Source organism: Diorhabda carinulata, chromosome 7 (genome assembly GCF_026250575.1).
Source record: "Diorhabda carinulata isolate Delta chromosome 7, icDioCari1.1, whole genome shotgun sequence".
Classification (NCBI taxonomy): Eukaryota; Metazoa; Arthropoda; class Insecta; order Coleoptera; family Chrysomelidae; genus Diorhabda; species Diorhabda carinulata.
Genome location: NC_079466.1, coordinates 3090631 through 3107898, shown reverse-complemented (window position 1 = coordinate 3107898; position 17268 = coordinate 3090631). Strand labels below are relative to the sequence as shown.

At 31.8% G+C, this 17268-nt stretch overlaps 2 protein-coding genes across 2 annotated transcripts; one reads left to right on the top strand and one right to left on the bottom strand.

Moving 5' to 3' along the window:
- The first annotated feature begins 9448 nt into the window (after positions 1-9448).
- On the top strand, positions 9449-11627 carry LOC130896419 (putative nuclease HARBI1). Its single transcript, XM_057804483.1, has 2 exons — positions 9449-10051; positions 10802-11627. The coding sequence occupies exons 1-2, from the start codon at positions 9638-9640 to the stop codon at positions 11525-11527; spliced, it is 1140 nt and encodes a 379-aa protein (XP_057660466.1). The 5' UTR covers positions 9449-9637; the 3' UTR covers positions 11528-11627.
- LOC130896420 (uncharacterized) lies at positions 10075-12686 on the bottom strand. Its single transcript, XM_057804485.1, has 4 exons — positions 12552-12686; positions 11878-12122; positions 11622-11754; positions 10075-10647 (listed from the first exon to the last, which is right to left on the bottom strand). The coding sequence occupies exons 2-4, from the start codon at positions 12120-12122 to the stop codon at positions 10132-10134; spliced, it is 894 nt and encodes a 297-aa protein (XP_057660468.1). The 5' UTR covers positions 12552-12686; the 3' UTR covers positions 10075-10131.
- Between the last annotated feature and the right edge of the window lie 4582 nt (positions 12687-17268).

Sequence of the window (17268 nt, the reverse complement as noted above, 5' to 3'; positions counted from 1 at the left end):
CTTGTTACTGCATATTTGATATATCTGACTAATCCACTAACATCGCCTGCATCATCCATGTTGATAAATCAATTTGTCTTTAATCAGAAAATCTTTTTTTTTTTTAAATAGCAGATAGAATATTGGAATGATTCACAATGATAAGTAAAGCCGTATCCAACAAGTTTTTCAAAGACAAATCAAATACTTATACAATGTATATATTTATTGAATAAAGGAGCTTCTATACCAATTTTTACGGACATCATTTCAAATGAACACTAACTGTTGTGTGCCGCAGGGAAGTTAAGTTGACGACGCCAAACACCCAGTTGATATTTTGATATGGCCAAGCCATATGATTATACCTAATAATTAAATGTGGCACCGTAACCTAACATTGCATTTGAATGACCCGAGCTGGAATGGTTAAACTCTTGGTGACTGAATTTTCGAATTGCACCCCTTAAAAATCAAATTGTTTTCCTGTGGTGGCGTGGGCCTTAAACACTGATCAAACTGTAAAAAAGCAAGAGAGTGGAAATAAATTGTTCGTTATGACAATATTACTGAGCCTACTTTACTACGTTATTATTCAAAATTCACTGACCATTGATATCACCTTTTAACTTATTCTTAAAAAAATAATTCAGCGGACAAATCAGCAAATTCAAAAAATCGTGGCTTCTATAAGTATAGCCATACTAAATCGACTGTAACGTCTAAGAGTAATTATGCCTTTATCGTCGTTAGAAGTACATATCATAAATTACTGTCAAGGAGAACTTTTTGCCAATTTTCTTTACTTAAAAAAGAAGGGAAGTTCGTGTACTTAGTACAAATTAAACTGGCGAATATTGATTTTTTACATTAACCAATGTGAAGAAACAATGATGTTAACAGTTATTCGGTACTGTATAACAATATGAAAAAATGAATATATTATCAGACAGTGTACTAGGAAATTGATGGAAAATGAACTGTTAAAATTAGTGTCTTTAATATTGCTAAAGTTTTCAAAAGCTTCAATGAGATTCAAAAAGTGATGCAGGGATGTTACCAATAGTTTACTGCAAATAGCAAAAATTATTTCTTCGTTTAGTTGATTTTGAATGTTTCCTACATTCACATAATATATAACCTTTTATATCACCTTCATATTTTTGAAAATATTTGTTCGAATCTCTTTTGTAGACTTTATGTCACAGTTAAAATAAAATCGCAATCCGCAATTATTTGAGGGCATATTTAATGGAAAGTGTGCATTCTACTCTGTGAACGACTTCTATTCTAATAATATTTAATTCCGGACATACTGCATACGGTTTAATTTTTGCTACTAATTATTCCCTAATACTATTACCTATAAGTTTTTTTACTCATTGTTTTTTAGTTTTTGCAAGCTTTTGTCTACAAATTGTATGTAAAATTTTTTTGACAATATAGCATTTTTCTCTCTTTCTCTCTCATTATAAACGTTATGAAATTTATGATTCCAAAACTTATTTTCATAACTGTATAAACCACGAATAATTTTATTAAACATGATTTCCGAATTATAAAATTTAAAAAAATGCGAGTTCCTGTTCTAAACAAACGTTGATGAGCAATTGAAAAGTATTTCCAGTGATAATACCCTCTATGTATTCTAAACCCCTCGGCCGACAAAACCTTATTTCAATTTCATGAATATATTAGCATAGTAAATAAAACTCAGTAATGCATTTGATTTCGGTTGAAAAGAATCCCAGAGCTAATATGCAAACAGTAACCGCATTCGGTATTAAAAAAGTCCCTTTTGTACAAAGGCACAGAATGAACGAAGCGAACCAAACCACCCCATCGTATCATATTGACATGACAGCGCCTTAATGATACTTCCCCTCGCGCGGTAACGTTAGAATGTGACTAAAATTTTAGTCGTGATTGAGCAGTTTCACATTCAAAGAATCCACCGATGCTGTTTTGTCCCACATGACACTGCTACGCCGCCAACTGTGCTTTAGACACTGACAAATGATGAACTGTCACCGTGAAAGAAGAGTGATATGGCCGCGCCAGAGCTATTTCTCCTCTTCGTCGAGCCGAATTCCGTGCGACATACAGCCATTTTCAAAAATATTTTCCCCTCTCTCATATTTCCACCAGGGACGCAACTTACGGGGATTACGTACATTACGTCAATCAATAGTGAAATTAGACACCTGTTTCCTTACCACGATAATTATATTGCATTCGCTTTAATAAAAAATATTTTTTAATCTGTTGTGATTTAAACTATTGTCTGTAACTTTGTTGCATTTTTAGCTTCGGTAAAAATTTTCAATAGAGCAACAAAGTCAGTAAAGTATTTATTGTAATTGGAACAAATTAGTGGAATAATAAAATTATAATTATTTAAATCAAATAATAGACCATTATTAGAAGATTATTCATATTCATAACAGCAATGAAAAATAGAAAAACTTGAAAAATACATGCAGTTTGGAAAGTATCACACAAAACGACGGCTGTCTGGAGATTTTCCGACTTAACAAGTCCAGCAACTTTTTAAACAATTCCAAATAAGATTTGCCGTCTTTCTCTTCAAAATAAGCGATTACGTTAGTCAAAATGTCCTCGTTTGATTAAAACCTCTATTCAGCAAGTGATGCTTTAACGTTAGGAAGGAAACAGGAAAAAGTCGCTGGGGACCAGATCCGATGAATAAGGTGTGTGGTGACCCAATTCGAAGTGCATATTAGCATATTCGGACATATTAGCCATGGTAATAACCAAAGTGGCAGAAAGTACCATGTTGATGGAAAAGCCCTTTCTTTTTCTTAAAATACTGTCGCTTCTTTGAAATTTCTCCCTTTATCTCATCAACGAATAATGTGTGATACTTTCCTGTTATTGATTTACCTTTTATCATGATTATCCCCAAGAACAGTCGCCATCATGTTTCCGGTCGATGGGATCGGGATCGTCTTTGTCTTTTTAGGAGCAGGCTTGCCTTTCGCATTCCTCTATCTTTACTGTAATTTTTTTGTTTCAGGAATGTAGTTTTGGATTCAATTTCTATTTACATTTAAACTTTGATACTTTTTACTTAAGCCATGTCAATAAGGTATCAAAGTGATTGAATGCGGTGCCCAACATGCGGATAGCTTACCCATGCATAAGTCTTCAGTCAGTATATGACAAATACGTTCTTTCGATATGCTGATAACTTCTATTATCTCTATAACCTCAAGCTGGCGATCGTCCAGTGCATCTGATGAACTTTTTAGATAATATCTCTGGTTGCAGCTCTTGTTTTTGGCAGTCTTTAACGCTCACCATCTGTCAAGTTGATACAGCCACGTTTGCTTACAGCTGTCAAAAATTTTACAGTAGTAAAGGATAGTGTAGGGTCTCCAAACATATTATCTAGCTCCTCTTTCATTTGTGTAGTCGTATTTCCTTTCCAAACCAAGTATAAAGTGACAGCTCGATACACATTTTCTAAGGAATATTCTCCCGTACTCCCGAACAACGAAATTTCAAAAAGAATCTTCCAACGTCTGCGCAAATATGTTTCCCAATTTATATTTAGATCGGAAACTTTTCAGGCAATCGTATAACAATATTAATGCTGGATACATTGATAGAGAATTTTTAGACTTTTAATTTAGTTAATAGCAATTTAGATCTGCATTTGTAGTGCATAAGGATGGAAACTTGATCATTGTATTATGAAGTTTAAAATATATTCAATAAAAATTTAATCAAGTCGTAGAAAACATTTACAATTCATGATCAATCTTCAGTAGTCGTTCACGTTCTTAGAGAGGATTAAAATTTCTAACCAACGGGAATTTGGGAATTGAATTGAGGAATTGAATGAATGATTTTAGTTGATATTTACATTTCTGTTATTATAATCTTGTGACTGTATGACTCACAACTAATATTCTTGTAATAATAAGCAATAAAAAAGCAGAACTGATCAAACGATTTTGTCTAAAAACGTCTTGTTAATCGTCGTAAGCCAAGTATAAGATGGGAATAGTAAAATCGATCGCTGCGTTCGTTATATAGAAAATCTTTTTAATATTTGATATGAGAGGGAGAGGAAAGAAATTCCATAATTGTATTGTAAACTTATTTTCAACTGAATATAATTTTACTCTGATCACCTCATTTTTTTATTTCTAGTAAATTCTTGGTAGGTAGCACACATAAAATGTTTTATAAAAAGTTTTGAGCGGTACATTATTTTATTTTTCCCATATAATTTTCATTTAGATCAATGTTTTAAAATGTCTTTTTTCTTTGATATGATGTTACAGTTGTAAGACAATTTAGAAACACAAGTCTTCGTATTTATACTATAAATATGAATGTTGATGGTTGAATTACGTTGTCAGATGTCGTTTATGTCGAGCTCTTGGCCGATACTCCAGTGAATTTTAAGTGCAATTGAACCATATGCATCTAAACTTTATTCTTGAAAATGTACATGACGTTCTTGTATATCAACATTTCAATAGTTTTTGACATAAGTGTTCAAACAATCGTAGTTAGAGAGGCCACCGATTACAAATTTATGAAACAACAAGGTTGAAAGTATGAGAAAAGCACATAAAATTTCAACTGGGAAAAAACCTATTCAAATAGACGGTACTATGATATAAACTCCAACATTAAAATGGCAAATTGTAGTACTGAATTATAAATTATTTGGAAGAATATTAAGACCTATTTTTATTTTGATGAATCATGGATAAATTGAGACCATTTTCTAAAATAGTTTTGATGTACAATCTCGTCAAGCATTCATAAAAAGTTTCCAAATAGTGCAGGTTGCCGTTTGAAAAATTTTTTGTTATAAAATTCAATTATTACCGACGAATTCTGTAGTAATAATGGAAATAGGATAGCAAAAACCTTTCAATTGGCTATAAACCAAAGAAATATTGGCAGAAGAGGGATTGTTTAAAAAAACCTTTTGTATTTATTTAAAGAACATATCGACATTTAAGAATTTTTATATTAAAGTAATTTATTGTATACTATCACTGAGTTAAGAGGTATAGACTAATATCTTAGGGTTTCTCCATTTACATTCTATGATGTTTGCGTTCATACTAAAATCTAATGAAAATTCGTATGAGAATGTATCAATATTTACTTCTTTGTTGCTTAGAATCCTGTGTATGAACTTGCTTTCCTCCTTTTTTAAATAAACTTCAGTGAAGTTGACATTACTAAGTTATGTTATTTAGGAAATTCTGAATCGCCCAAAGGTAAAATCATCAATTCCAGATGTGACACCATGTGCTTAACGAAGAAGCCTACATATATCTATCTTCTTGCTTCCATTTCGATAAATTTTACATAAATAATAAAGGATATGAGTATTCAGATTTATTGCTAAGTTTGATATTCCCCTGTTGATAAAACTGGGAAGGAAAAATAGAATTCACGAGAAAATAATATGGAAGTGATTATAGTTTAAACGCTAGAAGTACACGTCTTGAAAGAGGTTTTTCTTTCTTATTGATACATTAGGACTAAGTCGTACAATTTTTTTACTTGAGTTGAGTTGAGGTGATGAAGATCAGTTATCATCATCTTCTAGATAGTTGTCCAGGAGGTCGAAGTATGTTATTTCTACTTTGACAAATTATAATTCACAATTCTACATGCGTGGTTGTGTGATTTTGTATGATTATTTTCACTTAAAATATTCACTTATTATTCATATATACAAGAAGCTTCTGTCACTCATAAATTCAACGTTTTTAATATAGTCTTTTTTTCTAATTATGATTATTACATTATTCACATAACGGATATTACAAACATAAACGCGAAGTAAGAAGAATAGGGAAGAGTGTACCTTTAGTCAACAAGAATATTTAGTCTTGATGTTGCCCTATATACACGTTGATTTCTTCGACTCCAAAACATTTTGTATTGTTTGTCGTTGAGAGTTTTTATCACAACAATGAAATTTTGAATAAGCAAAAGTACTACAAGCAATCCGTACATTTCTTTACCGATTGAGTGAATTATGTTGTATATTTTGGTTTTCTTAAAAATCGTTTCTACGAAATATTCTACTTAATAGTTTATTATTTTATTACTTTTATTATTATACAGTCTTATTTAAAAACATTCAAATAAGAATTTTGCAAGATGGATAGGCAAGGACAAACTGCTTGGCCAGCTTTATCAATGGGGTAATGAGAAACCATGTATACTAAAAGGCCAACAGTGAATAACGTGTAAGAAAGCATAATGAAGGCAGCATTGACGGACAAGTGTGGAGAAATGTAGATAATTCCATTAAATATTGTTATGGTTAGGTAATATTGATTTATATTACCAATATATTAATAAAGTTGAGAATATTTGCAATGAATTTGTGTAGAGACCACGGATCTTGTTCTGGAGAATGATAGTTATAGCTATTTTGGCATAAATTTTAATAAAGAAGGGACGGACGAATAAACAAGTCAAAACAGATAATAAAAGTACTTAATGAAATTCTATGGAATACAGGGATAGGCGAACCAAGAAAAATGAGAATATATGGTACCATGATCAAAATCACGTTAAAATATCAGATCAAAGATGTGGCGACTTAAAAATCAGAACAGAAGCTACATGAATGGACAGAAGGTCATCTAGAACATCAAGAACGAGTGACTAATGACAACATCATGAAACAATTGGGAATAGAAGAAACAGTTAAAACAAGTATAGAGCAGAGACATTTGGTATGGTAAGAGCATGTTTACAGAATGACGGAAGCAAGATTACCAAAAAAGTAATGAGATTAATACCACCAGAAAACCAAAAAAAAGAGGGCTAAGGAAAACATGTAGGAATAGAGTAACACAATCTTCCAGATATTTGTTGATGATTTGTGTTAGAATTATTTTGAAAATAAGACAATATTCGTCGACTTAGTACCTATGTTAAGTAAAAAATCATTTAGTGTATAATTACTCATATTATATAGAGTGTTTATTTCGTAATGATTCCGATTTAAATTAATCATAACTGTTCAAAATTGCATATTGTGATAACGATAAATCTAAATATAAGGAATTTATGTTTCTAAATGTTCTTGATTTTAGGTCTCTTCTGTTTCAAAATTAGTTTTCTTAATAATTCTTAAATATCTTTTAACGATTATTGGAAAAACTAATTTTGAAACAGAAGAGACCTAAAATCAAGAACATTTAGAAACATTAACATATCAAAAAGGTCTAAAAAATAAGAAATTAAAGAAATATAAGGAATTATACTTACAAGCTGTCACATTGTATGTTTGCTTTGTCTCGCATCTATTCGCTGATAACAAGCATTACCAATTATCACGTTTTGATAATATCTTTTTCAGATAATTCCAATTATAACGGATTTATCAAACATTAACGCAATAAAAATTACATGACCTTAGATATGCACTCTTCGTGAAGCTTTAGAATATAAGTAATTGAAGCCAATGTGTTTTTCCCAACCTCCCAAGATGGAAACGAATATGTAACTATTGGTCAGTGAAATGCACTCTGTGTAGAAGAGCATTCCATTCCAACTGATTTGAAGAAGGAAATGTCCTTAACGATAATATTGATAGAGCAATGTATCTATGTAGCTATAGAATTTATATTTCTCTAATATTAGAACAAAAATGCCCTAGAGAATTAAGTTATTTTATCAAGAGTCATTAATTGAAAGGAAAAAACACTTGGCGAGACCAATCCACAATAAAAGTGCTTCAGATATTCCCTATTTATAACGGACTGATCGAATTTTCCTCATGGTTTACAACTGCTTCATTCTACCTCGTGAAGGACCAACTAAATCTATATTATTACATTTCTATTCAGAATATTTTACTGATCAGCCTAATTTTTGATACTGAAAAACAACATATATCAGAAAAAAATATTTTTATGGAAAAACAATCATTGTGATTCCGGATATCGACATTTTCATCACAAGTTTAAGGTTGGAATTGGGTTTGGCGTAATATAGGATTTTGAACTACCAATCAATTTAAATAGACCTTTAATTTGGATTTCCTCAACATTTTTACGAATTACTAGAGAACATATCTCTAGCTTTACAAAGAAAGATATGGTTTTTGGCACTATCTTGTTATTTTCTAGTGCGCCAAAAAAAATTTTCTGCATACAAATATTGGTCGTCCTATAAGTCCTATAAGTACCTAACCTAACTTAACTTGTGTATGTACTATGAATTTGTTTTATTCGAATCGTTTAGAGCACATTTGATACGGCTACAGATTACTTCTAAACTAAAAATCCTACCAACGCCACTGTCGACGAATCCAGTGACACAAATGATTTTTTCCTTTGCAGAAAACGAGAATAAATATGAGGCATTTTTCGCTCTAATAATTATAATAGTAGCCTGTCTGTGATATTTTTCAATTTTATTTTTATGATTAAGAGGATTATTATTCATTCGAAAAATATTTTTATAAAAACCACACAACGTCACTGTGACTCGGTATGTTTTCATAATTCATTAAACGTGTCGGGATGGTTTTGTGAGATACGAATTTCAAGTACAATATTTAGGCCGGGGGCAAGTTCAGACAGAGTTAACACGTGCTGTAACTCTTGCTGTTTATTGGTATCGCCTAAATTGCGAGATAGAGCCAAAGTGAATGTTAAATAAAATCTGACATTCGCTAAGGTTTTTACAGGTTATTGGAAAAGGTGAACTAGTGAGAAATCCCCCAGTAATAATCAAAGCCAATGACCACAACTATAAAGATATTTTAAGAGCAATTGCCAATTTCATGTACAGCTATAATGAAGAAAAATTAGGCTAGGAAAAAATTCGAAATACGAGGTTCGCAATGTACTTAAGTTTGAGATAAACGATAAACAAATAATTATGATTGGATATGGCTGTATTGTTTTTCAAAATATTCGCCATTGGAATGAATACATTTTTGCATTCGCTTGAACTAATTATTTTTTACATTCCGATTGAGGTACCTCCAAAACATGTAATTTGAATGCAACCATCGCTTTTTTTCAGCGTTCAAAAATGTTTTTGTTTGAACTTATGTGTTAGAGCTCGCATTGTCTTTGTGAAAAATTATTCGTCTTCACACTTCTTGCAAACAAATGCTGTTGTTGTTTCCATTCTACGTTGCTCTATTAGAACGGTGGTAACAAGTCTACTTATTCTGAGAAAACAGGTGACCATTTGCTTCGAGGTGCTTCGTGTGCGAACAACTTTTCTGGATTCGGCTCATCTTGAAAGACCCATACAGTCCATTGATATTTAGTTTTGGGTTTATATGCTTAGATTCATGATTCGTCGCCTGTCACGGTCTTTTGAAGAAACGCGATCGAATGTTTTCAGCATTTCTTTGCACCAATCAACACGACCTTTTGACCGCAAAATTTTCATGCAATATTGAATGTATGAGAGAGCCTAAAGCAGAGCATACACGGTCAATAAAACTGACAGTAGGTATTGATAAAAGTACTGAAGGTGCCCTTCTTCAGTATTTTCTGTGATTACACGATCATTATTACTGAAAGTATTACTGATGTTCGTTTAATTCACACGGTCATTATTACTGTCAATATTATTCGTCAGTTCCCGCTTTCCATCCTTTAGTAGATAACTTAACATGGATAGAGCCTGTTTGGCAATAGTTATAGCTTCTGCTGTTGTAAAAAAAAGAAAAAAAAGAAGAATATGGGTTAAGGATTGGCTGTTGGAAAGAGACAGGTACACCCATTTAAACCTATTGAATGAAATAGTAGTTAAAAATCCTGCAGATTTCAAAAATTATTTTCGAATGAGTGAAACAACGTTTTTAACTTTATTGGACATGGTTTCACCTCATATTAAAAAGCAAGACACTAATATGAGACAAAGTATCAGTCCAAAAGAGCGACTCGCTGTTACTTTGCGATACCTGGCGACAGGAAGAAATTTTGCTGACCTCAAGTTCTCAGCATTGATTTCCCCAGCAGCAATTAGTTCAATGATAATTGAAACATGTGAAACTCTCATCTATGTGCTTCGAGATTATATCAAGGTAAGTTGAACAAAAAAATTCAATTAGTAAAATATTTTATTAGTATGTATAGGCATTTATACACTTTACAAAATTTTATTTTATTCAGAAAATGTATGATAGTAGTCCTTCAAGTTATTTTTTGATGAAATGCCGTTATCATCGATTGGATCATAATTGTTATTATTGTTTAAAATCATAATTTTTTGGGGGGAAGTGGTGGTGGTAGAAGGGACATGGACTGGACTAGGAAGGGTTCCGTTCAGTATTTGGGAAGGATTTGATGAATGGAGGCAGGAAGATTGCGGCTCGTTGATTTTAACGGAGTTGTGATGCAGATTCCCCATTGTAGCCTCAAATAAAATGTCGTTTATGGCCTTTTCGGCAAGTATTTTTTGGGACGCATCCAAATTTTGCAATTTTGTAGCCCAAACTTTCGCTAAGTTAAGATTGTAATCTCCTTCTTTTTCCTTGGTCAGGTACTCACACGCTAAATTCAGCAAATCTGATTGTTTATTACATTTTTTTTGTTTTTTGGATTTTCTGTTGTAATTTATTGAAGTCGAAGGCTGAGTGATAACATCGTCCTCTGGAATTATGTTTGTAGTTTCTTGAGCCTAAAAAATAAAACAAGAGTTAAAAAATTCCTCGATGTTCATATTTCATGCTTTAAAAATGATTGACATTCTTTGTAACTAATTACAGCAAATTTTTATTACTACTAATAATAACAATCTTATTATTATTTAAAAAATATTTTTTTTTTTACAGCTTCCCTTAACAGAAGAGGAATGGTTATTAACTGCAGCAGAATTCAGCAAGAACTGCCACTTTCCTACTTGTCTCGGAGCTCTTGATGGAAAGCATATCGCCATAAAAAAACCGGCTAATACCTCCTCTCTGTATTATAATTATAAAGGACACTTTAGCATTGTTTTAATGGCATTGGTCAATGCAAATAAGGAATTTATAATGGTGGATGTAGGAGCTAATGGTAGGATCTCCGACGGTGGGGTCCTCTTTTATACAAAATTTTGGGATTTGTTTCTAAAAAAGCAATTGCATATTCCACCTCCCACAAAGTTACCAGGTTCAGAGGATTATTTTCCTTACGTTTTTGTGGCAGATGAGGCCTTTGCTTTGCACTGCAACCTTATGAAACCATACCCTCAAAAAAAATGTACAAAGGAGCAAGATACTTTCAATAAACGACTGTCCACAGCTCGATGTGTAGTCGAAAATGCCTTTGGCATTCTCGCATCAAGATTTGGTGTGTTTCAAAAGCCAATAAATCTTGGTCCTGACAAAGCAACAAAAATTACACTAGCATGCTGCTATCTGCATAATTACTTAAAAAAGGAATCTCTAAACTTTAGTGCACAAAACGAAATTGAAAGCATAGATGTAGGGGCTAGTCTTCGTGAAGAACATAGTAGGAATGCAAGCGACGCAAAATCCACAAGGGATAAATATTGTACATATTTTAATCTTACATAATAATTTGTCATAATACTTTTGCAAATGTTAATTTTTTATTTCAAAAAATTTAATACTGAAATTTATGGTAAAAACCAAACAATCAAAATCATACCTGTTCCTCTTCCTCGTTTTCCACATCAATCGACGAGTGGGTTTCGAATGGCTGCTCGATTTTATCAAGAAATTGAAGAGCATAAAATACCCATGACGACGGAGTGTAAATGTCTTCGGTACCACATCCAGACCTTTAATAACATAATAAATTCATTTCATATTTTCTTTTTTATATAATTATTATAAAAACAACTATACCTAATGCCTAAATAAAATTTTACTAAGAAAATCAAAATGTTGGTATATATTCTCACCTTTTCGAAGATTCAATTTTCTTAAGTTCTTTTCGAAAATTTGATCTTAATGTATTTATTTTTTTCCTGACATCGGAAATTTCCGCGTTAGGTTTTATTTTTTTGTACAAAGGCAATAATTTATTTAAGGCTTCCATCCTTTTATTTTTTTTCATGTAATTTGGATCTGTGGAGCTCCACAATTCGGGCATGGATTCAAAAGTATGAATAAATAATTTAAGATCTTCGTCCATATTATCCTCCATCTGCAAATTATTTAACAAAATGTAAATGAAGTTATGATTAATATTTTCGTTATTAACCCTCCGAGTACCATGGGGTCCTTTTGGGACCCAACACTTTTACGAGAATTTAACTTTCTCTGCTGTATGACCTTTGTAAACTCCGTTTTAAAATATTGTTTCTTCAGAAAATACAAGAAAAAACAAGTTGCACCTTTTATTTATTTTTGGGCATAAGTTAAAAGATGAGTAAACTTGAAGGTAAAATTCATTATTAGCATTCAAAAACATGTGAAAGTACCAAGTTTCAACTTCCTATTCAATAACCCAAGATTTAAAATGGAAAAAAATATTTGGGGTCCAAAAAGGACCCCTGTGGTACTTGACTTTCATGAGGACCGTGGTACCCAGAGGGTTAAATTCACAGTATTTTAAAAATAATCTTGTACTTACTTTGGATGCACGAGTTTTTGCACAATTTAATAACTGAGGAAGATAAATTTATCGTAATTAAACTTAATTTAACTTAATTTAAATAACGTAATTTAACTTAAATTCGTAAGAAAATAAGCAGGCTTCACGTTTTCAGAGAAAATAAACGGCAACTCTACAAAAAGCAAACCAACGTCGAACTCCAAGATTTCATCAATTAGATGGCACGTGTTTTCACAACCTAAACCCGCCTCATTACTGAAGAATGAAGCAAACCCGGCCACACGGTCATTATTACTGTCAGTATCCCCACTACTCGGCGACCAGAACTGAGGAATGAATGGATTGAAGCATCAATCTTCAGTACCCTCTTCAGTACTTCAATACCTCGGATTACACGATCAGTATTACTGACAATATTTTTCGATACTGTCAGTATTATTGACCGTGTATGCTCTGCTTAAGTTTGACCAAGATGGATGTTTCAAATATATGTAGATTACTCAAATAGCGCTCCTATGACAACACCTTCTGTGTGAGTTGACATTAAGAAGTAGAACATCCTCGCTATTATGATAATCACAATTACAACCAAATCGAAGAAAACTCAACTACAAACTGTTCTTTTGTCAAACGCTTAGATGAAAAGAGGTTTTTATGTCTTAAAATCAACACGAAAGTACAATAATTATTAATGTCGATGAAGAATTCGTAATTTTAATTCGTATCGCAGAGGTAAACCGATCGACTGTTTCTAGAATATGAGGGAATAACTTAGTACATATTCTCACATACCATTAGAAATTTAGTACGTGCACAACCACACTCTGTCCAATTTTTGACAAACAAGATTTTAACAAAGATTTTTTTTACCAAGGAACATTTAGTAGATGAGGAAAAAACAATAATTAGTGGTTCTAGACATCGACAGACAAAGAGACATTTTCATCACAAGATTGAGGTTGAAATAAGGTTTGACATAGAATAAGATTATTATTTAATGTGTTTTTCTAAAGAGCCAACTAATTTAAGTGGACTTTTAAATCAGATTTCTACGAGTTACTGAAAAACGTAACTCTCGCCTTAAAACAAAAGATATGGTTTTCACACGACTGTACTCTGCCTCATTATTTTTTACAAGTTCGTCAAAACCTGAAGAAATATTTTCCTCATCGATTTATTCGTGGAATTGAGTTTGCTTGGCGAGAGGTTCTAATTTTTTCATTTGGTCGCAAATAAAAACATAAATAAAGAATAGAAAACGTTAAACCAATAGTCAAGGGTTACCTGATATAAATTCTTTACGTGTCAACTGATACATTGTTTTAGAATAAATACTGGGCATTTTGATTTTATTTTTCCCGATTTGTTATATGAATCAAACAAAAGTTTTTTTTTTTAATTTGTGCTTTCAAATATTTCGCTGTTCAGTTTTGGCAATAAACTCAAAAAGCCGTTTTGAAAATTTCAGTTAAACAAAACTCGGTGGTCTGAATTATTTTGATTAGAAGCAGTCTATACCAATGACACGAGGTTTGATGAAAAAAATTCGTATATAATCCATATATATAAACTTAATAATAAATAAGAAAGGGGTTAATTAGCAGATAGAAAGTATTCCGTATTGTGTCAATTATTTCATATAAATGTATTTAAGAATTGAGAAATTATTACAATAAAATGACATGAGATCCAATACTTTTGGTGGATGGACACATAGATTTTATATTGGAAATGACATATTTATCATTCAATTTGTAAGCTATTTCTTCTAAAGCACGTTGTTATGTCATGACTATTTTGAGATCATTACGAAACGATTAAGAAACTTTTCTGACTCTTTTCGTGGGGTTATTCAGTTGTTCATAGAAAAGGAAGTTTTAGATGAAACTGGTTATGAAATTATCTGTGCGCGATTACTCTCGACATTCTACAATGTAATAATCCCTGAAATAACGGGTCTGAACACTTCCTACTCTCAAACTGATAAAAAGAATACCACTGTGGGTGTGTATGTGCATTATAAATATTCATTTAGTATCAAACAAATTTCTTAGTTGATTATAAATAAAAATTTATAAATAACTATTCTAAAAAGATAAGTCACACAGTTACAAAATCAGTTGGAAAGTTTTAAATTTTCAGTTAGGGGTTCCTTGCACTATTGTACTACTCGAATTCAATAATAAACCGTCAAATATATTTTTCTAATGAAAATAAAATTATCTGAAATAAGTATCCGTATATTTGTGGAAAGCTTACCAAGTAAAGTAGGCGATAATGTTACCAAATTTCTCGTAATTTAGCAGTTGACAAATGTCCCAAGTATAAACATTACGTCTGTATCAGAAGTGTAGTTATGGAAAATCTAAAAGAAAACTGGAGATAGAGAATAATTGGCAAGTTTTATGAACAAAAACAAACAATTTACGATATCTCGGCGTTGAGACAAGTATTTCAATTGAAGGAAAGTCAGCTAAAGAGGGGAAAAAATGGGAAATAAGAAGCTTTGGCTAAAGCGACTCACGGAAAACTGGAAATAAGTTTGTGAAAATTTGTTAGAAAATTAAAAATCGATAAGAAATATGTAAGGAACAAAATGTATTTCTAAAATCAAGATGATCGGCATCCAAATATTCTGAGAGCAACAAATGGAACAAAAATCCAAACCTAGAAGTCTCAGTGACGATGAATTTTCACCTGCTAAAGGTTTGGAAAGTCATATTTTACGTTTGAGGGAATCGACGAAAGAATTATAATTAGAAAAACGAGGAAGTAAATTCAGAAATGTATTTCAGAAGACACATAAAGCTCAACTCAAAAGGGTCGGTATAGTTGGCGATATTTTCTAATTGTTTTTCTTCAGCATGCATTTTTCTTTCTGGAAATTCTTTAACGTCCAAAGTATATTGAAACAAGTTTATTAGATCTAGATTATTGCAGTTCATGAAGAAAAAGCATTATGAAGGAAGATTTTGTGTTTTGGCCACATATAGCAGCTTCTCAGCACGCATGGACATTTCGAGAGTATTTCCAAAGTTGAATATTTCGTTTATTGAGAAGTCCAGGAATAATCCTAATGGACCTTAACTGATGCCAATACACCGTTTTTGGCGAAATTTTAAATTTAATTCCCAAGGTTGGAAAGCTACACATCGAAAAAAGAAAAAGCAAATTTAGAGGGACTCCGGCAAACGACACAAACAGTATTTCATAATGCAACATTTAAAAACAAAAATTAGGAAAGCAAGTCGACTGAGGGCTGATTCAGTTATATAAAATGTGTGTAATTATAGTGTATTCACCAGTATTTTATGGAATATAGTGCAAATACTTAGACTGCAACAAGCAGACCGCTTTTGATGTTGCAGAAAACAATATATTAACCAAATAACACAGACACTGTATTAGAAGTCAAATAAAATCTAAAACCCTGTACAAACCTTTACATCTACAACCTCATCAATTCACTTACTGATTGATGTTTAAAAAGATCTTGCTGCCCAATGAACTGCAGAGGAAGACAATTGCTTTCAATTGCCACATATTCTTATTGTATTATGAATTAATAAGACAATCTTCAGGATAATATTCAAAATTAGGTATAGTTGAATAAATTGTTCTTCGCGTAAGCAGAAACGGTAATTATCCAGATTAGGTTACTCCTCTCCGTTGAAATTGTAGTATGTTATAAAGAAAATTACGTTGATCAATATTATTTGAAAATGAAATAATTCCAATAATTTTTGCAGTGATTGTGATATTTAAATCAATCGTTGAAAGAAATCAAAGGGAGACAGATTAGGACAGTGTAAAATTTTGGTCTAACCCCCCAACCCCTTCCACTCCTTCCAACAATTAATTTTTTAGTAATTATTTAATCAAATTCAACGATTGTTGTTTATAGTTTTATAAAAAAAATGATCAAAAGGAGTTGGGGGAGGGGGATTGATCTAAAGACCAACTTTTTTCATTAGCATAATAAACGTATCGATTTATTATTTCAAATAATCATCAATTTCCATAGGATACATCTGAGACATTTGATAAAAAAACTCATAAATTCATTAAATGAAATGAAAATTCAGTAATATATTGCTCATAATGATGATGAGATCTGCCATAACGCGAGATATTATCACGTAAATCACTACAGAGTCTCTCTATATTTTGAGTGGGTGCTTTAGTTTCTGGATCTACGAAATTATATCGGTAATTAACCGTTAAATGAACCTTCGTTCTCTACAAAAATTATTATAGTCTCGCAAATAATCATGAGTGTTGTACCAGGATGTACTGTACGCATGATAACCTCTTGAAGAATAGGAACAGGCTCGATAAAGCAATCTTTCGTCACATGATCTATCCCACCAAACACCCATGACCCTCGATTTATCCGATCTCAATGATATGATGCCAAACTATGATGTTTAAAATTTTTTTTCTGGAAATTCAAAGTTGAAAAACTATGTGACGTTTTGCTTTCCGCGTCCTTTATATATATTCTTGTTCAACATACTAAAATGTTATAAATTGAGGAGGTGTAACCTAATCTAGATAATTACTGTAGACAATTTATTAGAAATTCAAAATAATGTGATTCATTTTCAAAAAATCACTGAAGAACTGACAAAATTCCAGCTATAATTATATAATTACGATTATAGAAACGAATTGAATTAATTTGAAATTTATTGTTTTGAATTATAACCGAGCTTCTCATATTTATTACTTTATG

Coding starts and splice junctions, on each gene's coding strand:
- LOC130896419 (XM_057804483.1), top strand. CDS start 9,638: ATGGATAGAGCCTGTTTGGCAATAGTTATAGCTTCTGCTGTTGTAAAA. Junction 10,052..10,801: donor TGCTTCGAGATTATATCAAG/GTAAGTTGAACA, acceptor TTTTTTTTACAG/CTTCCCTTAACAGAAGAGGA.
- LOC130896420 (XM_057804485.1), bottom strand. CDS start 12,122: ATGGAGGATAATATGGACGAAGATCTTAAATTATTTATTCATACTTTT. Junction 11,755..11,877: donor AAAATTGAATCTTCGAAAAG/GTGAGAATATAT, acceptor ATGTTATTAAAG/GTCTGGATGTGGTACCGAAG. Junction 10,648..11,621: donor AAAACGAGGAAGAGGAACAG/GTATGATTTTGA, acceptor TTTATTTTTTAG/GCTCAAGAAACTACAAACAT.